Below are 25795 nucleotides of genomic sequence, written 5' to 3' on the forward strand. Positions count from 1 at the left end.
AGCCTAAGCATGTATTCCCAGTAAGCACGTGCACACACACACAGCAGGTACACAGAGCATGCATACACACACACACAGAGCATCACAGAAAACAGCACTCACAGAAATACAAACAGGACCGATGGCCTCCTCCCCTTCCCAGCTCACAAGAATGGAAGCTCGTTAGTGGAAATACAGACATACCTACAGCATCCATCCCTCCCGTGGCTGGGCTTACACAGTCTATCCAGCAGCTGCCCCTTGGATCTCCGCTCTCCCCCGCTGCCATCACCCATGCCTGCCCTGCTCCAGCGGTTGCTGCAAATCTCCCCCCCTTGCACACCAACACCCACCTGCCCACCCACCCCATTACAGGTCCCTCCCAGTAACTGGCCCTAGACAATCAAGTCTACCTCATAACTGGCCCTTGGATCCTCTTGTCTCCCATTGCTTCCTTCAGAGAGAGATGGAGACAGACACACACGCACACACAGAGCCCAACCTCTCCATTAATGCCCCCGTCCCACTTCATGGAAGCCAGGCTCCTTCTGCCCTCACATGGAGGTTAAAAGGGACTTTTAGAACACATCCCCAGTAGCTTCCCAGAAAAAAACAGAATCATACAGATTCCATGAATATACTTTAGGAACGTATTTAATTACAAAGTGGTTTTGATAATCTATCTAGAACATTATACCCTTAAAAAATTTGGAAGACTTTCTTTTCCTACAAAATGCAGTAGTTTTTCCACATTTGTCATGGGTTGTGAAAAAAATATTAACCAGATATTTCACCTGCTGGAACAGTTATTAAACTACAGAACTTGTTTATCACACATGCAAATGAAAGCCTGGGGCTTTACATCACTGGCCACCATATGTACCACGGAGCACTGTGCTGCCCCCTGGCCTTTGTGCATGTTATACCACAGCTAACATTTGTTACCCAAGATCACTTCTGCTGAACTTGTCTCAGATTTGATCTAAAGGACATATCTGGTATTATTACAATGTCTATTACCTCTTGCCCAAACACAGTTCTCAGTTTTTTTGAATAGTATCAACTTCTACAAGAAAGAGAGTCGAGATGTAAGTATTTTAAGGTACTTTTATTTAATAAATAACTTCAGTAATAGCACTGTAAAAAGTGAACATCTGTTAAAATAAAAAGGCACTTAAAACAAGAATATGACTATGATGCAGTTTGAATGGTCAAAGGCAAATATACATGGCACATGTCAAGAATGATGTGTGACTCATGTCACATGACAAACTATGCAATCTTAGCTACAGGGTAAAGGCAAATTTACAGCTAAGACTGCCCTAAAAAAGGAAAAAAAAAAAAGCTTGTGTTGATACAAAAATATTACAAAAAGAATCGCAACCAAATACGTTACAAAGATTAGAAGGGTGACAAAGCACCAGGCTTTAAACCAAGGAAACACTATAGAATAAAGACACAGTATGACGTAAGGCCCTTACGTGTTTGAGGATGTCTTGGTAAGGTACTTCATGATACTGCCACCCAGGGCTTGAATTTACAAAGAAAGACGAAGCAAGTTACCAGTCAGCAACTTTTTCAGTAATGGCACGTATTTTAAAGCTATTTTTTCCTTCTTAACATTCTTCTCAAATGCTTTCATTTTAACCATAACCTGGCAATAAGCAATCTAAAAATTAAAAATAAGTATGCACACACTTTTCAGTCTTTTATACGGCTCACTTCCAACTTACTCAACTTACCATATACTTAATCATATGTCTAGCAAGTAGAAGACCAATTAACCACCCGCTCCATGCTACATGAGTTTAATTATATCTGCAAACTCAAGCCCTGATTTCCCTGTAAAGCTAAAAAAGTTTAATACTAAATGGCTAGGCAGAGCCCTCATGCTGATTGCTTTAACCATTTCCCTCCCAGTCATGCCATAGCAGTATCGCATCCTGCAGAAGACCTGGATTCACAGCACGGGAGTGGAAAAAGGTCAAAAAGGCACCATGTGACCTTAGCTGAATAGGCTACACAGTCTCAAGTTTTTTTGTCAGACCCCTGGCACTGATTACTTTTATTTGCAAAAAAAATAAAAATAAAAAAAATTACATATGGTACATTTTCAAAACCTGCACAGGAAAACAAACCTATATGTAATGAATTAGTAAAATCACTGCAGTTTGCCCTAAATCTATCTTACTGTGACTACAAAAATTGCTACGCTGCATACAGTGTTGTGAAGTTATACAAGCAGTGTTCATTTTCCCTCGTATTTAGGATTGACCACAGTTGTCACTGCACTCTTGTAAATAGGATTTTCACCCTAGAAAAAGAAAAATATTTATATTAACATTTAAAGACATGAACAAAGCACTGTCTTTGTGAGAAGTGTAACAATTAGCCTAAGAAATTAGCTTAAGAAATTATCCATTAATGTTTTGTTTGTACACACAAACAGCTCAAGTCAAACTAGTCTTCCCTCTAGCTACTTGAACAAAGGCATGCTCAGCTAATAAAGCAAAGGGTTAGGGCACAATCCTGTTCAGTTTACACCACAGATTTCCTTCAAAGCGGCTGAACCTTGTGTGGTGACCTCAGGGCTGAGCCATCAACTTGGAGGTCTGCAGGCTGTAATATTTTTTTGAAGAACAGAATTGCAAACAACATCGTTTGAAACCATGACTGCCCACAGACCATGTTCTGCTATAATAAACATTTAAATAGCTTATCTTGTATTAGAATTTAATTCTAGAAACAAAGTGGAAAGGCTTGTAATATTTTGATAATACACATTCAATATTTATATCGAACATTCAGTACTTGTCATTCTGATTTTATTCCTGCAGGTCCCCCCCAATCCTCATATGTGCAAAGTGTACAGTTAAAACTAGGAAACCTCAGTACTGGTGCAAATGCTGTAATAAAAACATTATTTCTACTGATATGAGAAATGCCTACAGAACAACCTCTTACATCTCTCTTGCTAAGTTTTGAGAACCTCTAAATTCAGCTTATTTTAAGCTTCCTTTGTTCCCAGGTTTCCTTTTATCTCAGTAAAATTTACTCCATTTATGGCATCCTTGCACACCTAAGATGAACAGCTTGAACTTAAAATTAATAGGTAAATCTTAGTAGGAGAAAGAGCTACCGCTGGGACTCTACCAGTACAGCTGGATCTGCAGTACTGTGCTCCGATCACAACCTGAACTTCAGCCTAAATAAATACTGTTTTACCAGCAGGAAGCTCTTCTGTGCATACGCAAATGCAGCGCAGATGTCGGCCTGAGCGCCGTTCTGCCCAGAACCGCACCTGGCCTTCAGCAGCAGGAAGGGAACCTCTCTCCCTTTGAGGTTCCCCCCAGCCTGAGATGGCCTGTGTAACCATATTAATTAAATTCTACTCTATTAAATTACATAGCATTTTAAATATTTCAGGTTAAAACAACTTTTCCTACAGTCAATTAAAGGAAATCCTCCCCCTGGACACACAAACACCAGGTGCATCTGTTTTTTCAGGGTCATAAACCTGGAAAATCAACTGGGAATACCACAGGATGTGCCAAAAGATGACAAGGCAAGCAAGGAACCAACTTGGTGTGAAATTTTCATATCACAATTCCTGGAAGTTTGTTGCCTTCTATTTGCAAGGCCTGGTATGGGGCAAGTAACTGGTAGCTGGTGTACCACCTTTCTGTCGTGGTTCCTTTCAGAGAAAAAGGGTGTTTGTTTCTCCTTAAAGCCGGCTTCTGTGCACGCATAGAGCAAAGAGGCACATCCAGTTTCCCCTAGATCTGAGACACTCCAGCCTAGTCTCTCTCCAGTCCAGCCAGAACTGGGACTGCTGGACAATGGAAGTCAAGGTTCTCTGCTCACTCTTCTCAAGATCTGAGCCAATGCCATCTGGCTCGAGGTGAAGGAGGAACTGGGTGTCCAGTGCTGGCTATACTTCACAAACTCATAGTAACAGCAAAAGACCCTTCAACCAATTCCCAGGCCAACTCTATCTCGCTTAAAAGTATATCAGCTACTGGTTTGGAAAGGGATGGGGAGTTAAGATTTTTTATTTTATTTTATTTTTTAATCATGGACATACAATATTGTGGCTAATTCTCAGCCAGACAAATTAATCAATGCAAAGTTACCCCCTCTCACAATGTTTTTAATAAAAAGCTTTGCAATAGTAAGATGCAAATGAAACTGGAAAATCATCCAGGGATGAGGGATTTAAACTGTAACTGAAGTATCTCATTATGCCTCAAAGTTCCTGGCAATGTACATTGTTTGTTTCCTCAACAAGTTTTAATGGAGAATTCTTAAAAATATAAATCTACATCAGTAAAGTTTATGATGCAGAGTAAGTCTTTAAGCTGAAGAGGCTGCATGACATGCAGGCTAGGAGACATTGCACAGCTTTTCAATGGCAAGGCATGGCAAGGTAACACTTGTTATCCTCTGCTTTTAACCTTCCACATTTTACAGAACAGTCCCCCCCAGCACAAACAGGGAGGTGTACGTTTACATTTTCTCATTTGTAAAAGAGAGGTAACTTTTATCAGATAGTGTAGGAATCTGTCTAAATGTTAGAACTAAAACTTGGAAATTTGCAGCGTGCCACTCATACGATGAATCTGAATTTGGAATCAGGTTTAAAATGCAATTTGCATAATAAGATTGTAATTTTTTTGCTATAATGCTTTTTCAAGAGAAAACAGAATTTGAAATTTACATGCTCTTTACTGAGCACAAGCCCTATTTACAAAGAAACCGAAACACTGTACCGTTTTCCCTTGTACTTGCACTTTATGTTTCCAAGAACTCTCAGAAGCACACAGTAGGATTTAGGTCACTAAATAAGGCACTTAACTAGGTGTCTCCCCACTTCACTGGAGTGTCTCAGTTCCCATTACAAATAATGGAGATTTAGTCAACACACAGAGAACTATTCAGCTTAACCCAACCTTGCATTTGATCAGCTGAACAGCTCTCGAGGCTCCCTGTAAACGTAGGCACCCAATGGACTGGCAACTTCTTCCCTGCTATCTCCTGTCTGGCAGCGACAGCCCTGCCCCTTCCAGCCACGCTCCATCACTGTGTCTCAGCCCTGGCTCGGTGAGGTCTTCTACAGATACCTTATCATTAAAACTAACATGGAAGAGGTAAATAAATGTCCACTAGTCCAACACGACTCTCGCCTCGCTTAGGGCCTTTCACAGCTGGCACATGGTATGAGCTTTCAGAGATTAGCAGCATTCCAGATTTTTAACTGGCCACTGAAACGTGGTATTCCAAATCTGCTGTCTTAGACAAATACCACTGTAATTAAATAAACCTGTTTTCTTTATGCCACTGCATAGAATACACTGGTTTAAGCATGCAGTTAGGGAAAACACGTTTGCCACATGCCCCTATAAATGAAAACACCATGCACACTTAAACCGAAATAAAAACCAACAAACAATAGCCATATACAAGACTGAGTGAAGTACATTAAAATCAAGATAGAGATATTTTTTAAAAGTACCTTCAGCAGAGAACAGAGAGCTATGTTCTTGCAACAGTACTCATTTTCAACTAGACTGGGCTATTCAGAGGATGACACTTCAGTCTAATGTTGCCTAAAGATGAACCTATTATATAGGATGTTTGATTAAACTTCTTATTCCTTTTTTCTCCATGGACTTACTGTTTCAACAGTCACTGAAGCTACCTTTATAGTGTGTTTAAGTCCTAAATCACTGCAAGAAACTGCACTCCAGATTATCTAAACTTATTGTTCAAGAGCCAGTTCTTACTCTTTTCAGCTCTCAATATCCATCATTATTTTACAGTAACATAAATCATCTGTCAACCCATAAATGCGGCAGTTGCATCAGAGGATGAAGCAAAGGCCAAGGTTAAGGGCAACACAGACGACAGAGGGCGTCATCTACCACGACTGGAAGACTAGATGAAAGCAGCTCGCCTGCTATTAAGTAAATACTTTCTTAATGGCACAAATTAAAACCAGGCAGGCAGTGAAAGGACACTAAGACAGTAGCGATGCTGCAGGCCAAGGACAAATTGAACTCGGTTCGACCTAGCTGCATGGACACTGTGGCGACAAGTCATTCACAACATCATGGACCGGGACTGGTCTGTGCTGGGCACTCGGTCCATGACAAGCTTTGCGGTGCTGCAGTTCGCTCACTGCAGTAGCCAAGCCCACGTGTGCGCGTGACCACTGCTGAAAAGAGGCAAGGGTCACACAAATGGCACACAGGTTTATTGCATAGGTATACACCTGGAGGGAACCCACTGCAGCGGAATTTTCTTGTAACGGGATTTCAGATGACTTTCTTGCCTTGGCAATACAAGACAACTCTTTCTTCACCTAAATGAAAGGTTACTTCAACAATCAAAAGACTCAGGAAAAGCTTAGTTACAAGGGAAAGGAGGATTTTCTTATTTTACTTCTTGTGGGTCATCTATTCTGCCAATACTGATCTCCTCCTTTTAGGTGGCCAATAAAGGTAAACCCACCTCCCCCTCTTCCCAAAGTTCTGATATTTGTATGAATACCAAAAATGGTACGGTCACGTTTAAAAAAAACACACTCTCTCATATTTTTAATCTTCGCCGTGCATGAAACAAAGAGGCAGAAGTCAATCCCTCCATTTACAGAAGAGGAAAGCTTTCTGCAAGAAGAGGAGAAATGGCAGCACTGAGGACATTACGTCCTGAAAGAGTCATGGAGTAGAGACGAGAAGACAGAATGGAAGTTACACACCATATGGTTTGTTAGATGCTTGTCCTGCATGCAACAGAAAGTACACAAGTAATAGCAGAAGGGAAGGTAGCAGAGACTTAACCAGATGTGACATGTTAGAAAGGAAGAAAAAAAATCCCATTTCCTCCCCAGAATAACCGACTCTGAGAAGAAAAATGGGAAGGAGGTGAATGTGGTTGGTGTGGCAAGCAAAACAAACGTTTTTACAATCAATTTTGGACACACTGGAAAGTGAAATGATTGCAAAGAGAAAAGGAAAGTATATTTCATCAAGGAAGGGCTCAGGATGCTAGACAAATTATTTGAAAATGTTGTGACAGTGAGGACACATAAGAGCTTAAATACTCTTAATTCCTGCTTTCTCCCCTCGTTTTTCCTTTACAAAAATCTTTTGAGCACAAATCTGAAAAAGGGAGGCAGCAGACAGAATAACATTATAGATACAGATCCTTCCTTTCCACTGGCTCCTGAAAAAAGTCCTTGGATATTTAAAGGGACGTGCTGCCTTCCGACTTCTTCATTCCCCTCCCTCTAATCTGATCTCTCTACTTATCTCTCAATGCTCTTCTGACATCCATTCCCCATCTCATCCTCCCTTTTCCACTCCTTCCCCAGCAGCTGAGGATCCCAGGGAAGGAGGAGAACACCTAAAACATTCAAAAAAGTGCAACCTCAAAGTCTACAGAAGATACCCATCGCTTCTGGTTTACTGACTTGGTCTTCTGGACACTACTGTTACTAAAGTCAGCATTTCCAAACAGAAATGAGGTGTTCAGGCAGAGTTTTGGAGAGACTAAGAAACCAGGGAAAAATGCACCTGGAGGGGACAAGAACATTCCTCCTCTCTTAGTAATGTTTTTTTCTATGGAGACCCCTAGGCTGGCTGGGCTACAAGGACCGTGATATTGCCAGTTCCAATAGGAATGGGGATGAAAAAAATCAAGATGCATATTTAACTATCAAATCAGTAGAGTATATGCATTTCACACTTTAAATGCAAGCTAGTTCTATACTAGGTTAATAAACCAAAGCAGTTAAAAAAATAATATCTGTAAGGCTACTCTGAACGTTCCCAGTTATTCTAATAAAAACAGTGATATTTATAGGCTGGGATATCGGAGGAATATCTAAACTAGCTTTGCAAACATATCAACTTTAAGCAAACTGACTGCTGATTTGAGGAAACAGAAGACAAACCCTCCCCTGAACACTGTGTCTCTCCACAATCCAAAGAGCTTTTTCAATCCTAACAGCTGTTCTATTATATATACACACACTTATCCCCCCTCCTGCTCTGCTTCCCCCCCCACCTCCAATTTTAAAAAAAAATCACTTGTTTAATAGTCTAAGCCAGTACCAGTGGTATTAGTAAGCAAGCAATCTTGCTGTCAAAACAAGTTAAAAATTTTCAAGCTGCATTCTTTAAAACACCAGAATCAAAGCAGCACTAGAGAAACCAGGCAAGACTCAAACTGTGATTAACTGACTGTGACACACAGTGAGTTTGAAGTGACATGCAAAGGAAAAAAAAAAAGGAAGAAAATGAAAGAAGATACAAACTGAGACTTAGAGACCAGCTTTACGTCCATAGTTTGGATTCTTGAAATTGTTAATAGGGCTCTTGTATATTGGATTTTCTTGCTGAAGTAAAAGAAATGGTCAATGGCGAATAATTCAACAGGAGAAAAAAAAAAAAAAAGAGTAACATTCTCAACTATCACTGAAAAAATCATGCTATATGTAAAGAGAAGTGTTAGTAATACTTTTTCCAGCGTAGAATTAATTAATTTGCTTAACTAAAACCAAAAGCCTTCTTATGAGATTTTTTTAAAAATTATTCTCATCAAGCATACGTTGGTCTTGACTTCTACAGAAGTATAGCGAAGGGTTTTTGATTAGCAGATTCCTAAAATTTCCCAGAGGCAGTGACCCTATGGCCTATGCAAGCCTATAGACCATAGCCTTGTTTTTCTGGTGACAAGGGGTTGGGAAGATTCCAACAAACCAGAACCAGCCCTGATTTTGTGACCAGTTATTGAAATCTCCCAACTAAACCGGTATGAATATTTGCAAGATCTCTTTCACAAGTGTAAAGTTTTCTTCTTCATTTTATACAAAAGTGACTCTCATCTTCTATTAAACATTTAATAATGTGCTGTAAAGTGTGGCAGAACTGCGAAGCTGAACTATTCTGTCACCATCACATTTTCTCTCTGAAATTTTATTTCAACTGAAGTTACTAGCTTTTCTAACCCAAGAGAAGAGAACTCTCTTCTCGAAATAGAGTTGGGTTTTCTGGTTGTTTTCCTTTTGTTTGTTTGTTTTTTTACTAGTGGTAACACATAACATGTTTTAAAGTCAGCTTAAAATAAAGATCTTTCTGTTCCTCCGTAGGCCAAAAAGCAGGAATAAAATCTGAAATATTCAAGGCACGTGAACAAAAGTTTTGTGTTCTTCCTCAACTACTATAGTTTCTAAACAGATAAAAGCCTCCTGACTTACCGTATCCCACTTGGCGTTCATCTTCTCCTTTTCAAATTTAGCAAATTCTCTTCTGTCATGAATGATCATTAGTAGTTTCCAAATCAATAATAATGCAAGTCCAATAAGAACAATTCCAGCAACCACACCAGCTACAATGGGAATGATGTCAGGGCCGCTGGGGCATTCTAGGGAACAAAGCAAGAGAAGCATGATTTTACAAAATGCTAAAGGTAATGCATATCCAGATGCTTTTAAAATTTTATTTTGTACGGAAGCCAGTATTTTGAATATCGGAGATATGCCAATACTATTTTCCCTTCAAATAATGGAAGTTTTGGAATGTGTACATCCTGTAACATTCCATCTTACTTTTATCCTTCTAATTTGTGTTTAATCTTAGCCATAGAACAATTCGCATTCTGATGATGAAGTCTACACACTGCTAACCCCTTAAGCTACTCATCTAGAGTATTGGAGTAGAATAACTAGCAAATTTTATTTTAAACACGCAAGAGCTCCAAGTCAAAGCTGATGCCGGAGGGATAAACCGACTGGAGTACAAATAGAGATTAGCAAAACAGCCCCCGCATACTCTTATCAACAGCGTTACAGAAAAAGGGTGTTCCTCATTTTACCTCAGATGGCTGTTATTGTTAGGAGCTAATATATAGAGATAAGTAACGATTCTGCTTCTGAGACTGATTTTTTTATTAGGGTATTTCCTCATCTTGGGAATTGATCTCTGCTGGAATAAATTTTTTTTTTAAAAAGCACATCTTTGGATAAAAATATCATGTACTTTCAAAATAAGTGAAATACATGTTTGAAAAGAGTAATACAGATGCAAAATGATTTAAGGTGACTGACATAGAACTAATAAACCCCCCAAATAAAACCCAACTCTTCTATTAATATAAAATTCTCAATAATCACAAACGGAACAAGGGCTTTTGCAGAGCTCAATGCACAGACTGACGGAGTCAGAAGCAAATAAATGCAACTCCTGTGCTGTAAATAGGAACATTGCTTCCCCCCAGCTGCAGACTCCTCATCATGTAGCTGCCTCTGCAGGAGCGAGGGAAATAGGAAGGAACATGACAGGAATTCCTTGGGAACCAGTAAGGAACAAGTGTCTGCTCCACTGAGTACAGCTCTACTGAACAGAGCTTGTTCCTGTGGCACTTGTACGGCACAAAATTTAAGGTGCCTCCTGGTGCATGGGAGGCTCAATTCAGCTCTTAACTAAGACAACAGAAGTTTATCCACGAAGAGAAGGTCAGACCCCAAAAAGTGTAGGGCATGTGTTGACTTGTCCTAAAGGAAGATGGGGCTCAAGGTCCTCCTCTACACTTTGGACTACATTTTTAGAGAATTTAAAACATTCTGAATGGAAGTGGTATTTATTTTTAAGGGCCGCTAACCACTGGTCCGTGTTAAGTGATGATCACCCAAAATGATCAATTCTGAAAGTTCCTTGAGCAGAATACAGAACTAAACTTTCCAACACACAAGTAAAGTGTGTATTTTGTTCAGGCTTATAAAAATCCGCAGACCACACACTGCTAGTGTACAAAACCAGAATTTTTGCACTGTTAGATGCAACATCCAGTGTTGTGATGTGATCCAGCAAAGGCTCCCTGCTTGAAATTACTTAAGCAGTTTGCAGCACAGTACACAATTTTGTGGGGGTTTTTTTGTGCGTGACTGGTCCCATATTATTCAAAAAAGGAAAAAAAAAGAACCCCAAACCAGCAAACTCCCACAGACACCACTGTTTCTAACCTGTAGCAGAAGTCCAGCCAAAAAAAGTTATCAAAATTTAGATCTCTAGGACTTGCTACAGGACAGGTAAAACAAGTCAAAGTATGTCAAGTGGAAACATGAAATGCTTTAATAAATATGCTTATCTGATTGAATTTTTGTTTTTAAAAAACGAAACCTATTTCTGTCAGCCTAAAGGTTTGAAAAAACTAGATCTAGAGAGACTTTATGTTTTTCTAAAGCCACTCGATTTCCAGACATCCACAACTCTCACTCAAGGGAATAAGCACCGATTCCCGAATGCACCTAACTCAGGCAAATCAATCATAGCTACTTCGTAGTACATGACAACTGCACAAATTAACAAAGACAAAAGCAGAGTAGGGAACGTCGTGTCCATACCTGGGGTTTCTACCACGTGGACATTGGCTTCACCGTTTGAGTTGACAGAATATGTGAAGTAGAACCAGCAGTCGTCAACATCCTTCTCTTTGCAATGAGACAACGGATCGGGCTGTCCAGGCTGCGGCAATTTGTCTCGACTTTCTACCCGTGTCATGTTGAAATGCATACATTCCTGAGAACACGTTTCCTTCTTTTCTCCCTTATCGAAAGCTCTGCATTGAACGCAGTCCCTGTGGAAGTACAAATCAGAAGCAATGCTTTTTAATATGTTCATGAGAGATTTCTAGCATGGAATCTAAAGAAACAAAGGAGAAAATATGGAAAAAACCCGAACAAAACCAACCCTTTTGCCGTAACGGCCAGGAAAAATAAAGCAAGACAGAGCTTTTTACCAGTCAGAACATTTATATACCTTATGATTAACAAAAGCCCCCTTTAATACTTTCTCCCCAGATGACCCACAAGCTTCAAGGACAGAAAAAAAACCCACCAAACAAGCAACAACCCCAACCTAAATCTCCAGAAGGAAATAAGGCTAAAACTTTTTCAACCCCTCCTCCTGGAAAACAAATACTCTCAGAGAAGGCAGTGTAGGAACAGAATATTTTCAGTGAAACCGCATCTGAGACACAGACAGGTTAAAAAGAACAAACTGACTGCCAAGCTGTACAGTAGGGTATCACTCTGAATAACTCACTGACAAAGGAGACTGAGCAGGACTTTTATACTAAAAAGACTGTGCTGAGAGAAAACCTTAGAGTCAGCTGCACAAAGCCATGAATCAGCCCCACACTAATCATAAACTTATTTCAAAGTTTCCACACAGAAAATGCTTGTTTTCCAAAAACCTGGATTTCCAAAGGCAGGGATAAATATTTCACTAGTCCATAAAAATCTAGGTTTAGTTTTCAACTGTTAGGATAGTTTGATTTTTTCAACTGCGTTTCAGATAAGAATTTTAAGCAAAAAGCTTAGCTGAAGTTTTAACTATTCTGGAAATTGCACAGCATATGTATACTTTGTTACATTAATTTCAAAAGAGCAAGATGATGGGACTTTACAGCCTGTCACATTACAGACCTACATTCCCTCCAGCTCTGCAGAAGGCTGGCTGTCGATAATCACACACAAAGTAAGGAAAAGCTGTGACCTGCTCAAATCAATCTGAATGGTTAAAACTGATTTAACATAATGTACACATTTCTATGCTTAAAAAGAAATGTCAGGGAAAGAATTTAAGAAATAATTAGCCTACCTGGAAGCAAAATACTGCATTAATAATGTTTTGTTTGTAATTATTGATTCGCACCCAACAACTTTTCCTGTCTAAAGGGATGATGTGATATGATGTCCCTACATTTCAGCGTAGAATAAAGGAGTATCAAAAGCCTAATTTTAAAAATTCTGCACATGTAAATATCACAAACTCCAATACACAGAAGCTGTGACTTGGTTTTCTAGGTACGTACTTGTGCTCTGCACAGACACCAAGGCAAGTCTGACACATTTCGCATGTGGGGCCTTGGAATTTGGGATCTGTACAGTTACAGGTCCCACATTCGCAGGTTCCTCTTCCATTGCAAATCTGCCCATTAGATGCCATACACGGCGAAGTATCCAAAGAACAATCGCACGCGCTGCCAGTGAAGTTGGGGAAACACTCACACACTCTGCATTTGCAGATCCCGTTTCCTGCACATTGAAAAGATATTACAGTGAAATGAAGTCTAATACAAAACAAAATTTGTGACAGTAAGAAATAAATGTTCACCGTCTCAGGATAAACACAGGGAAAAGAAAACTCTGGTGGTGAGATAATGAAGACACTGATGAATTACGAGCTACAAAATAAATTTAATCTCCTTGGAAAACTACTTACAGGTGTTTCTCCCCTTTTCCTATTCTCCTACATTTGGATTTCCTTTCATAAGCAAAATAATAAGACTAGGGAAAGCTGATGAAGCACGGTATAACATGATGGCCATCTCTGCTGGGTGGAGAGCGTTACAGCAATGCTTCAGTTCACAATTGTATATGTATGCAGATGCACTACAGCTTTCATATCTATCACTATCAAAGTTTATAAAGGAAGACCTGAAGAGATGAGGAATGCGCTAACTTAGACTTCACCGCACAGAAAAATGAAACACTTTTGGTTTCCTGCAACACCACCATTCAAGCTGCTGTACTTCTGACCTCATCCACCCCACCAAACTTCATGCTCCTTACATTCCCTACACCGGAAATAAGGACACCTGTATCTCCAGAAGGGTGATTTGGATGAAATGGAAAGATTCTTGGCTACATACCTCCTTCTCTATTGAGAATAAAGTGTTCAGGTCAATACTTCTCTGTCACCATATTTATTTTGGAACACCACCACCACTGCTCCTATCCTTTGTGGAGCTGGCAAGCAACAGTGCATTCTGAGCAAATCAGAGGAGGTATTCTCATAATTCAGTTTAACCTCAGTGGCTTCTTTGTTTTATTTTTGTATCACAGTCAAAATTGAGGTAGTAGTTACACTCCTACCAGGTACTTCCATGTGCAAGGGAAGCTCAGGGAAATTATAGAACAAAAATACATGCAGTGAAATAATTTAGACACTGGCTGCTGGAGTAGTTTCTAAACTGATTTTGATTTTGGGAATTAACTGCCATCAGAGTCTTGTTTCAAGCACTTAAGGTGATTTTCTGGATTTCTTGCATGTTCTCATCTTCACTTACCTTTCAGAATAGTCTCATGATAGCATCTCACTGGTATCTTGTCAAGCACCAAGTCAAACACTCACTATTACAAGTAAGCTGAGGTCATTATCTCTTTTTATTGACGCAGTGGTTACACTGAGCCAGTATAACATTACAATCTCAGGCCAGTTGTCTCAGCATTGTTTACTATAATACCTGGGGGGAATTCTGTAATAAACAGCAGAAGTCAAGTTCACTTTACATCCTTCTTAGAGCTGTGATTCAAGGAAGGTGTAATGTGTATTAACACACTATATGTTTGTGATCAGAGAGCTGTTTTATTAATAGACTTTTTCAATCACTATATTTGTGGATATTTTCATCTCTGTTATGAAGTAGCTATGATCTATAAGCTAAGTATCACTACTCTGCAGGGCAGAGCTGACAGATTTGTAAACTGCTGGCCAGTTTTGCCTGCGGAAAGCTCTGAAGTAGTTTCTCACCTCCACAAATCAAACCATTTGATCGATCACAGTTGAAGTTATCACATTCACAGTATTTGCCGGAATACACTTCATTGGTGTTTTCTCTTTTCTTGCATACACATTGTCCACAAATGCACTCTCCATTGTTACTGCATATTTCTGTACTGTTCTCCCTCCTGCAGTACGCATCCATATCCTCACTATTTACTTCATCTGTACTACATTCACATAGTCTTCCAATACGTCCTTCATTACACCTGCAAGGGAAAAACACAACTGAAGATATAAAGTTTAAACTCACACAATAAAAACACTGCAAAAATAGCACAAAGAAAAGGAGCAAAAGCGACTATTCTCTCAAGGAATATTCTGAGTTAAACTTCAAATGAGATTTCCAGCTGACATCTACGTAGCCATTCTTGAAGCTGCCAGAGCAAACTTTTTTGACTTTTGCCAGAGCAAAACGTAAGTTGTTCCTATGACGATTACTCGTTCCAGGCGAGAAACTGTCACCACCTCTAACTAAATTGCCACATAACCACTATTAATCCCTCTCTCACGTGACAGAACAGTAATTATTTTTAAGTGACAGTGACTGTTCACTGTAGCTGCTGTCATCTTTCAATGAAAAGATTTCCCATGAACAGCAATTAGGCAGGAAAGTAGATGATCTTCAGAGCTGCTGAGCTGAAATCTTCAGGAATCAGCACTTCTCATTTTCAAGGCTAAAGTATTGATGAACAAATGGAGTTTGTTCTTGTTCGCAGCAACGACTGACAAACTGTTGTGGGGCATCAGTCAGAGACAACGGTTCCATCAGGAAACTGATATTGTTGCAAAAGCAAAAGGCTGTTCTTATCCACGGGTCTGTTCTCCATGTGATATCATGGGGTCACCAATGACAGCAATACCAAATTTAAGACGTCTTTCTACACAAAACTGGGAAAAATCCGTTCTCCTTATACAAAGGGAACATCATAAACTGACTCCAAAATGGAGCGACGGACCATAAATACTGGATCCAAAGTGGCTTAATTCCTCAATTTACAGAATACTAAGCAGTTAGGCCATACCTCAGTCTTTCGAACACCCCATTAACCACCAACAACTGCACCAGGCAGATGTTAGTCACTCCTACTCCAAAAGTCCTCTAAGAGCGAAGTCAGTATCTTCTGTTTTATTTTTTATAAGTCACATATTAAACCATAAGGAATGAGAATTCTACATTTTATTTCAGTTACAGTTCACTGAGTGGGAACCAATATTGTTTTCCAAAGTCCTGAATCTTGTTTTCCTAGAGAAGATCTTAATTCCTCTGCTCTTACCACTCTTGTCTCAAGGGTTTCCAAGAGGAAATGGTTTTCATTTTTGCTGTAGGTTTCTTGAACCTTCCGAAACCTTAACTTACTAGATTGATCTTCAACCAGACTCCACTAACACTCTAGGATTTTCCTCTGCATTCATTGTGTGCAATTCCAGAAAGTCCAGTATCATTTTACTTAATTTTCGAATGTGTAATAAGGAATACAGGTGTAATCTAATCCCTGTGCTGCACAATAACGGACATTTCAAAGGCGTAAGTACACAAAAAATTATATGTATTCCGAAAGATTTATAGATTAGAAAATCTATAGATTAGAAGAAGCATTGTAACAAGATGCCAGAAAGTTAGAATTAAAGCAGGAAGAAGAGACTAGGATGTCATCCAAAATAAAAGGTGGTTTTTTTAATGACTTTTTACTCTTTCCTGCTATGAAACAATTGGTTCCAACCTGGGTAGGAGCTCCTACCAGAACACTAGAAAGCCTTTTATTTTCTGTAAATCAACAGACCTTAAATTGGAAGGATACAGTTAGATGAGTATGAACACTTGCAAAAATATCAAAGTAATACCATTCATTTTGTCCCATAAATCCATAGTTTTGCCGTATTACATGGACCTCAAAATTAAATGAGGAAACATAAAAAGCAGTAAGACTTATATGCTCTAAAGGATTGACTCAAGGCCAAATTTGAATTCTGACTTGCACAATAGTGTCAATCTAATGATCAATACTATGAATTCCAGCATAGGGATTATTTGCAGAAATAAGGCAATCTGTCAAAATATCCTAAAATAAATAGGTCTGTAACAGTAATTCTTGTCCTTTCACTGAAAAAATAGTAAACCCAAGAAAACCCTAATTAAGGAAACAAAGGTCTTACTCATATTTCTCTTTTGCAAAAATAAACAAAATGTCTTTTTATTTACCTGCATGCACCACATTCAAATGTTCCATTTCCTTCGTGGCAGGCTGGACTATTAGGTTCTCCTTCACCTTGACACTGACATTCACAGATGAACTGGAGATTAATTTCTACTTCTTCAGTGAAGCCCAGTGGTTTAATTTTAATTGTTTCATTTTGTCCTTTCTTTGGACATTCATTAGCTGTTACGTTAATCTCAAATCTAACCTGAAAAGAAAAATAAATGGAGTCCACGTTACTAAAAAGAGTTTTGTCTGTATTATAAAAAAAATACTGAGTGTTGGACATTTTAAGTGAATTTTACATTTGATCAGGAGCAGATGTACTGTAAGGTACCTCATCTCCGATTGAAATGTTAGAACATTTCCTTCCATCTTCTTGTGTGTCATTCACTCCATTCTTGCAGAAGGACTTATAACTGATTGTCACTCCTTTTGGTAGCTTAGTGTTTTCCAGGATAACCTCTGAAGAAAGGGACTAAAACAACAGTTGTTAGCTAAACTTTGAGTTGAGTCGCATAAGCATTTTTCTGAAGAAAAGATATTATGCAACTATACACAGTCTAAGCACCAATCCCATGGGCACACTGGAACTATTTAAGTTCCAATATATCAAGAAACACCAGCCCAGGGCTGCCCATAGTCATGCTGTGGTGACCCCATCTCATGGCTGAAAACCCTGCGACACAGGGTGAGGGCATGTCTCTACGGACTTTGGAGGCCCTTGTTTGCCCCATGTACTCCAAAGGAGAAGTGGGGCTTATTAACACAACACAGCTATGAAGAAAATATTTTGGGGCAAATCCCCTGAGGTCCCTGAAGTTGGTGTAGACATTTTCTTTGGGGTCAAGAGGTTGCAAAATGGGCCTTTTCTCGTCCACACAGAAAGAAGGCAAGAACTGAAGGTGCTGAAGAAACAGCAGGGTTTTGGTTGTGGGGTTTATTTTTTTAAAGGGAAAACACGGATGATACTTTTCTCTGTAGCGTTGTTTTAAGTGGCTTTACGAGTACATCTTTCTAGTCATCTAATCTCTTATTGCCAGTGTCTGTATGTGTAATGTGGTTTTACTGCAACAGCAGTATACTTCTAGTTTGGCGTACTGACTTCCTATTTTGTAGAAAAAAAAAAATAAAATCCACCTTGGAGTATCTGCCTGAAAAAATCATAACAACTTAAAAGCAAGAAAAATAAATAAAATCCAAATAAAATCTGAACTTACATTGTATGCATCAACGATCAACTGAATCACATTGCTGGAGTTTGAAGACAACGTTCCCACTGCTGATTTTGGTATCAGATTTTTCAATTCCTTTCAATATTTACAAAAGTAAAAGGAAAATTACAGTCTTACTAACAAACAAAGTATAATTTGTACTATAAATATCTGTATGGTGATATAATGCTTTAGTGGATTAACTACTCAAGATCAAGCACTTCAAAAAAGAAGGCTGAAGTGCTGCCAGGGATATTCATGATTTTTGAGGTTATACACAGGACTACTAGTATAAACAAATATCGAGTTTTTTCTTTTCCTCTGCATTTTCATGTTAAATTTGGTAATAGAATACTAAGACCTTCTTTTGCACAAGTTGACCACATACAATATACCTTCAAGACCTTAAAGAAGCAGCACCACACTCCTAGTGCATTAAAAACAGGCAGATAGAAGAGATTTCCAATGAAAAAGAAAAAAGCTACAATTTGAGTATTGCTAAAAAAAGAAAAATACCTTGTTAGGTTAAAACGAGGAAAATATGCATCTTCTTTACACAGTCATTTCCTATTTCACAATCACATCCAGCAGTTTAGTTAAGTTTAAACATCAGGAATATAAACAGACCACAAAGGCCAAAATATGCTCTTTTATAAGTGTGTTTCTTGATTCAGTGTCCACACCCCCCACAGCTATGTAGCTGTAAAAACGTTCGTAAGAAGTAGCACTGCAAATATATTCTCCACTCCCTCCTACCTATAAAGAGGGGCGAGGACGAGGGCACTTTCTCCTTGGAAATTACACACGCACTCAGTATCCATTTGAACAAGTGAAAAAAGGCTTAATAATAAAAATGTGACTAGGAAAATATAACTTCCACAATCACTTACTTCCATACTCATTTTAATTTCAAATCAAGCAATGTTAAGGGTTTCAAAGCAAATCTGAGTCAATCTTTGTGTTTGAGGGAAAAAAGTAGAGAGATCAGAAATATGCGTTATTTATCTTTACCTTATAAACTGCCTGAAATTCTTCAGTAACAGCAAAGATTGTCTGAATGTTGTTCTCACTGAGCTTCTGTACCAGATGAGCAATAGAGGGATAATCCTATAAAAATCAAGCATAAAATGGAATTCAAATTTGGGACACATACTAGAAAACAATCAGAAAGACTTCGGCATCATAAATACAAATCACCTCTAGAAACATAGGTAAGACTTCTAACTAGCAAGCTTACATCACAGTTCTAAATGAAAACAACCTCTGAAAACAAACACATATTGAAGATTCCATACACGCCCCATGAAGGTAGGTGGGTTTTTTTCCACAATAACATTATTGTATTCCCTGCCATTTAAAGTCTCCAGGTTAAATCCCTCATCTCAATGTTGTCAGAAAATTACCTTTGGTAGTTTTCCATGAGACTTACTTATCTCAGTGAAAACCACTACCTTCTGCACTGTTTCATAAAGAAAAGATTAAATAAAACTGAATTTAGTTTAGGTTTTTATTGAGCAATACTCAATTTTAGGAATATATGAACACATAAAATTTGTAAAGCTTATTGTGTTTGCCCCATCCAGTAAATGTTTTTCTTTTCACCTTCTGTCTGATCTACCCATCAATAAACCATGAAGTCAATGTTGTTAAGCATACTTTTAGCATAAATTTTGCATCATAAAATTTCAAGCAGTATTACAAACCTGACAAGGATCTCTCTATTTTACACTATTATTTAACAGTAGTAAAACACTGCTGAACGCAATGACTAGTGAAATGATAAAATAATGGGACAGATTCACCACAGTTTGCCAGTGGACAGGCAGGATTATTATTAAAAAGGTTAAAATTCAACAACACAAATCATAGTGTGAAAGCTGTCATTTCTCAAAATTTACCAATCAAGACTGGATTAATTCTTGCGCATTTGCTTTAGTTAAGCTAAAGTTACTTGATGTAAAACAGAGGTAAATGGGTCAAGTTCAAAAGATCTAGCGATCTGAAACTATACCAGATGACCTAATGAGCTGGGTTGGTTTTGAGCTTAAGCATCACAAAATACTAATTTCTCTAGAAGATGATGTAAAGACTTACATAATAGTGGCTCATTGTGTATGAATTATTTTCCAGGTGACATTTCCCATCATTTGGTAAAACGATTCCACCAAGTTTACCATCTCCTGCAAAGTGAAATCCAGCATCCGTGGAAAACACTAATAGTCTTGTAACATTTCTCCAACCAATTTGTTCCTTGGGAGACAAACAAAAGGGTTTTTGGTATTTTGCACCAATTTATTCTATAGCAATAGGACCAACAGTTGAAGGATAAATACATGAAAAAGTAGACAGACTTAGGAGAAGCCATACTGCAAAAGTGCCACACTGGAAATCATATCATTTACTCAAACCTTAAAAGCACGTGCATTGAATTAAACGTCTGCTTTAAAACATCTGCTGTAGGACTTTCACCAAAGGCAAGAAACGCTCTTTTTGAGATGTACTTTGGTTTGTTCAGTTCTCAGAGTATCTGAAGAGCAATAGGGTTTTAGACATTGGGCACATCAGTCCCGCTCTTTGATGCCCCCAAGCCCACTTCTATGTCACCACCACACAGCGCAAGCACGGAGGACATCATCAGTGTGTAGAATACTGCCGCAATCTTGAATTTAAAGATTACGTCTTGCCCGGTGTTAGGCTCTGAAGAATCATTAGGCTTTGCCAATCTAGTCCAGATTTGTACTCAGCACAAAGCTTGCCAGAGGACTGTCCTATTTTGCTGTACCACGAGCGTTGTGACCAATGACTTCAGGGCCTAATTCTGTAACCCACCCTTTTCTATTTTTTTTCTTAATTTTTCCAGAGTTGAAGCCTCAGTTAATTTAAGGGGAGAAGGCCACAGAAAAAGGTCATATAAATACCAGTTACCACAAAAAATAAAAAACAACAAAAACCCCAGAAGGCTTATGTTTGACACTGCAGTTATTTAAAATAAGACTCCATATTGTTTCAGAAAGTCCTGACTCTATTGATCAACTGCATAATAATATGGTAACAAAGCACTGAACTTGGATATGACTTTTTTGGGAGTCCATGCTGTGCAAGTGCATAGAATGGTCTGTCAAGACTATGAAAACATCACAGAAAAATGCAGTACCTAGATCAGATCTTCAAACATAAACAAAAATCAGGTTTCCACCTACTTCTGTCTGAGAAGCTAGTAGAAGTTACAATTCACCAAACTATTCTGAAACAACAGCATATAAAGCTTTGAAATGATTTGAGAATAGTTGCTTATTCAGGATTTCATACACTTATGAGCAGAATTTGACTCTTCTTTTACAGCAACCCTTAAAAACATTGTCCTTGGAATGCATTTATCTGCTGTGAACATGACCTTCACATTTCCCAGCTTCATTTGCTCACTAGAGGTCTCTACAAAAGACAAACGCATACATCCATGCAGTCTGCCCAGTCTGCCTTGTCTTGCTAGCATGAGATGACATGTTCATGATGTCAGCCATCATAAAACACTAAGGCTATATTCAAACAATTTCACCTAATAGTAAAGAAAATCAATACACACTTACCCCACAAACTGCAACCTGCATTATTGCATCAAATCCACCTTCAGGAGAATCTAAATTCCCAGAAATTTGCTGTTTACCTACAAGTTCATTGAATTTGTTTCCTTCACTAGTAAGGCTGAGCACATTTTTATAGCTAAATGGACTTGTACAGTTCTGGTCACCTGTACAAGGATTTATGAGTTTGGCTGGTGTTGTACTTATATATGGCATCACAGTTTTCTCCACAAAAGAGCCAAAGCCTAAGACAGAACAATAAAAAAAAAAAATAATCTGTAAATTGAAGAATGGAGTTCTCTGATTTATATCACGATACAACAGAATACAAATGTACTACAGCTGAACTGACGTAAGAAATAGCTCTCATACCTGTTCACATTCCACCTTCTCCATCAACACCAAGTACACTTATGTTCCTCAATAGGTTCTATGTATTAGAATATCTGCCATAATACTGCTAATTTTAAAAAATTACTCTTCATCCATAATCACATAAAAAAAACAAAGAAACTTGATTTTTATTTTTTTTAATTATTTAGAATAGGCAAATCTTTCTTACCAATTCGAAAGTCTGAAGTTATTTTTCCCATTTCTACCATCAGAGCTGTTCCGAGACTTTTCACATTCTCTAAATCATCTTTCATAGAATAGGAGAGGTCCATAAGATAATAAAGGTCAATGGGGTAGTCTTCAGCTCTCTTGAATTTTAATGAAAATGTTTGGGGTTCCCCTGTTTCAGAGATCAAACAACAAACAGAAGCCATTAAAAATTCACAACTGCACTGACAAGAAAAAAGCCTTTTTAAGGAAATTCTTTGAAATATCGATGGAGGTTTTGAACTCAAGATGAGCGATCTTTTCCTCCTGTTAATTGAAATGCTTAACATCAAAGAAAATGATGAAAAAAATTTCAAGTAGTATTTCTTTCAGATGTCCAACTTTATACTTCCAAGGTATTTTATTTCCCCATAGAAAATACTAGCCTGCCAAAGTCAAGCCTCTCTGTTGCTGCAGTTTCAAATCTTGACAGTTGCGATAATTTTAACAAGGTTCCCGTAAGACCGAATAGTGTAAGTTTTCCATATCTATTTGCACCTAAGATGACTCAAAAAAATATCAGTGTTTAGTTTTTACAAAACATTGTTTAAATAGGTTTATAAAAGGAAAATCAGTTCTGAACAGAGTATTTCAAGGTACTTTGTATTCAATACGGGCTGAGAAAAGGCAGCGAGATAAAGGCAAGTTACTGTTTGTTGCTATTGTAAGTCCAAACCCTGAGTTTTGCCAACAGAAGCATGTCATCTCACTCTGATGTCGAAGGATTTGGAGCATCTAAACCCGGGGCTGACCTGAACGGCTCTGCTGCTATCATTCAGGTTACCTGAACAATAGTAGTTCCTGCAACAAAATGGTTACACATTCAAAACAAAAAAAGCAGATGTAAAGAATGAAACTGTCCTTACCGACTCTTAGTTTCAGTACTAATTTTTGCGGCTGGATCTGTGTAATGGCCTCTGGTTTCAGCTTCTCTGCAGCACCTTTCTTACGATTCGTTACTTCTCTATTTTCAAGCACCTGTTTGCTACCTCTGGGATTCTCTATATCTTCCATAGGACAGCCTTTACTCTTTAGTGCTGCCAAGTCATCACATCGGGCAGATGTTGGTTCTCCTTCTTGCAAAAAGTCCTAGAAAACACAGGCAAGAGAGTCCCAAGTTTACAGCTATCTGCAATTTGTTATACTCTTCCCACAATAACTTCATCTTTTTCTTCTTTTTTTTTTTTTTTTAAAGTTCAGTAATAAAACACACAATCCTGAAGTATGTTAAATTGTACTAAATAGATCAGTGACCACTTTTTAGTCCAGGAGTTTGCATCTACTTAAATAATCTGTGTATAAGATGTAAGAAAGATGAAAGAAAAAAATTCCCAATGTCACCTCTGACAGAAGCAGGACACCCTTTTAAATCGGCTACTCTAAAAGTGACAGCAGATGGAAAAAGCTCTCATCTTCATGTCGCTGCCAATAACATGAACCTATTTGTACAGCCTACTTGGCAACTACCTTCCCTTTTAACTTTTTTTTTTTTCCACTTTTTTTTTTTTTGGAAAGGCTTTAATTAAAGATTATGTAAGTGTACCCTGGTACTCCACAACAAAATAATGGCAATATGCTGACAGAGCAGGGGAAAGACAGATGACAACTCTTATTTTGGGAAAATTCAATTCCAAAAGTAAGATCCATAAGCAAAACCAATAGGTAACTTTGTTCTGAAAAACAAATTACCATTACCTCCAACCTAAAAGAAGCTCTACCCTCAAATATGAATAAATAAGGTTTCCAACTGAGAAATTTTGCAATTCTGATCCCTACCCAAAAATATGCATATAAATAAATTTATCTTAAAACTTGTCCATTCTTGATGACTAGAACCTACAATGACTCTGACAGCTCAAGGCCAAATTTTAAAGTCTGTTTAATTAAGTGTTTAAAGTTTACAAGCTGGTTTGGGGGATAGCACGTATGTACTATACGGAAATAAATATGCATTATCATCTTCTAGCAAGAAACAGGAAAATTTCCCAGTTTTCATTAACAAACCAAAGAAGAGCTGTAGCAAGCATTTTCTTCTGTTTCTAGCCTGAAGACGACACTTCAGCAGATACTGGTTAAGTCACACAATTTAAGATAATCTTACATTTTGTATTTCCTGAATTTAATTTTTAATTACATAAGTACTCTTTTTATGTTTCATATTGAAACAAACAACCCACCCACACAAACCACTCTCCTACCCCACAAATCTACCAACAACAGAAAACCAAAATTTGAACATCTTTCTTTTATAAGAGAAAACCTTAAATCTCTTCCCCTACTCCACCTATGTCTAAAATTACCACTTACTCTAATGTCACTGGAAGAATATAATCAAGCATACCCAGCCAGATTCCATGCTGAATGATTTTAAGTAACTATGAGACAGCCTGTAGGGTCTGTATACACTTGAGATTTAGAAAAAGAGAAGTAAACACATTGTGAAAAGCCATTGTACAAATAAGTATCGAATTAATGAAAATAGGCATTTCTACACACTTCAAGTACTTACTAAAATTTGAAAGCAAGGGGAAAAACAAACCTTAAAAGGAATTTTGCAACACTTACAGTTTTTTTACACCAACCACAGTTTGGTCCCGCTTGTATACATTCACCACATGATTTTGCATTAGCTTTTATGCAGTCACTTCCACCTGGCAAAGAACACAGATCAGTCACTTCATTCATAAAAAGGTGCTAACAACAACAGAATTTTAGTTTGTTTCATTCTGGCTTTGTAAGCTAATTTCTAACTACAAACAGGTTATTAACACGATATAATTGACACACTGCCATTACTAATTGTCTATCAATGATATATTTATCTACATAAATAACTGCTAAATATATATAGTTTCAAAGCAACATTAAACTACTGCAATAAAATCAAGTGACTTACCTTGCTGAGCAAATCCATTCTGTAGCAAGCAACAGAGGACGCCAGCCCATATGAGCAATTTTAAATTAGTCTGAAATACATAAACAGAAGACCAGATTGTATGATTTATCATAATGAGTAAACAAACAAAAAAAGTTGCATGAAACTGCAGATATGTAACTGTGTTTCAGAGAAGATAAGGAACATGGAACAGATGCAAATCAAATGATCTTTGCTGTACCAGTCAGAGTTTTGCTCTAACACAATCATGTTTGCGGGATAAACTTTGTATTTATAAGACATCAAACAGAGTAGCTGCTGCTTCTTAAATTATTTTGAAACACTCTTATGTTAGATAAACCAGCAAGCTATGAGAAATTAGGAAATACTGTTCAGTCAAGGGAGGTCGGGGGAAAAACCCAAACCTATATTATTATGCTAACATTCTGTTAACATCTTACCAAAAAATCTTATTAAAAATATAAATAAATAAAAGCTTCTTAAAAAATAATAAAAAAAAAAAAACCCAGAAATGCAAGATGGAAATGAAGCTTCTCTATTCCGGTCTCTGTTTTAAGATAAACTTCAAGGCCCTTTCCAAAATATTTTCCTCTGAATCTTCAAAGGGCATTTTACAGCCTAACTTATACTCCAAACTAGAAATTTCCTCTCAAAATATGTAACATAAAGCATCCTTGATATAAACTCAGCCCCATTTTTC

The 25795-nt window shown here is 37.9% G+C and overlaps 1 protein-coding gene across 2 annotated transcripts in view; it reads right to left on the minus strand.

The window, feature by feature from the left end:
• Positions 1-1068: 1068 nt before the first annotated feature.
• ITGB1 (integrin subunit beta 1) overlaps positions 1069-25795 on the minus strand; it is a 44064-nt gene continuing 19337 nt past the window's right edge. Inside the window, exons 2-17 of one of the 2 annotated variants that reach the window (XM_054189452.1) lie at positions 25096-25165; positions 24765-24850; positions 23066-23288; positions 22162-22332; positions 21606-21844; positions 20113-20268; positions 19030-19125; positions 18025-18114; positions 17142-17282; positions 16810-17012; positions 14577-14815; positions 12856-13078; positions 11384-11616; positions 9239-9405; positions 8297-8377; positions 1069-2293 (exon numbers count right to left, since the gene is read on the minus strand). In XM_054189452.1, the coding sequence (XP_054045427.1) occupies positions 8303-8377; positions 9239-9405; positions 11384-11616; positions 12856-13078; positions 14577-14815; positions 16810-17012; positions 17142-17282; positions 18025-18114; positions 19030-19125; positions 20113-20268; positions 21606-21844; positions 22162-22332; positions 23066-23288; positions 24765-24850; positions 25096-25165 (2412 nt within the window). In that variant the 3' untranslated portion in view covers positions 1069-2293; positions 8297-8302. The remainder of the gene's footprint in view (positions 2294-8296; positions 8378-9238; positions 9406-11383; positions 11617-12855; positions 13079-14576; positions 14816-16809; positions 17013-17141; positions 17283-18024; positions 18115-19029; positions 19126-20112; positions 20269-21605; positions 21845-22161; positions 22333-23065; positions 23289-24764; positions 24851-25095; positions 25166-25795) is intronic. The other variant, XM_054189453.1, reaches the window with a different exon arrangement.

This window comes from Rissa tridactyla, chromosome 2 (genome assembly GCF_028500815.1).
Source record: "Rissa tridactyla isolate bRisTri1 chromosome 2, bRisTri1.patW.cur.20221130, whole genome shotgun sequence".
NCBI lineage: Eukaryota > Metazoa > Chordata > Aves > Charadriiformes > Laridae > Rissa > Rissa tridactyla.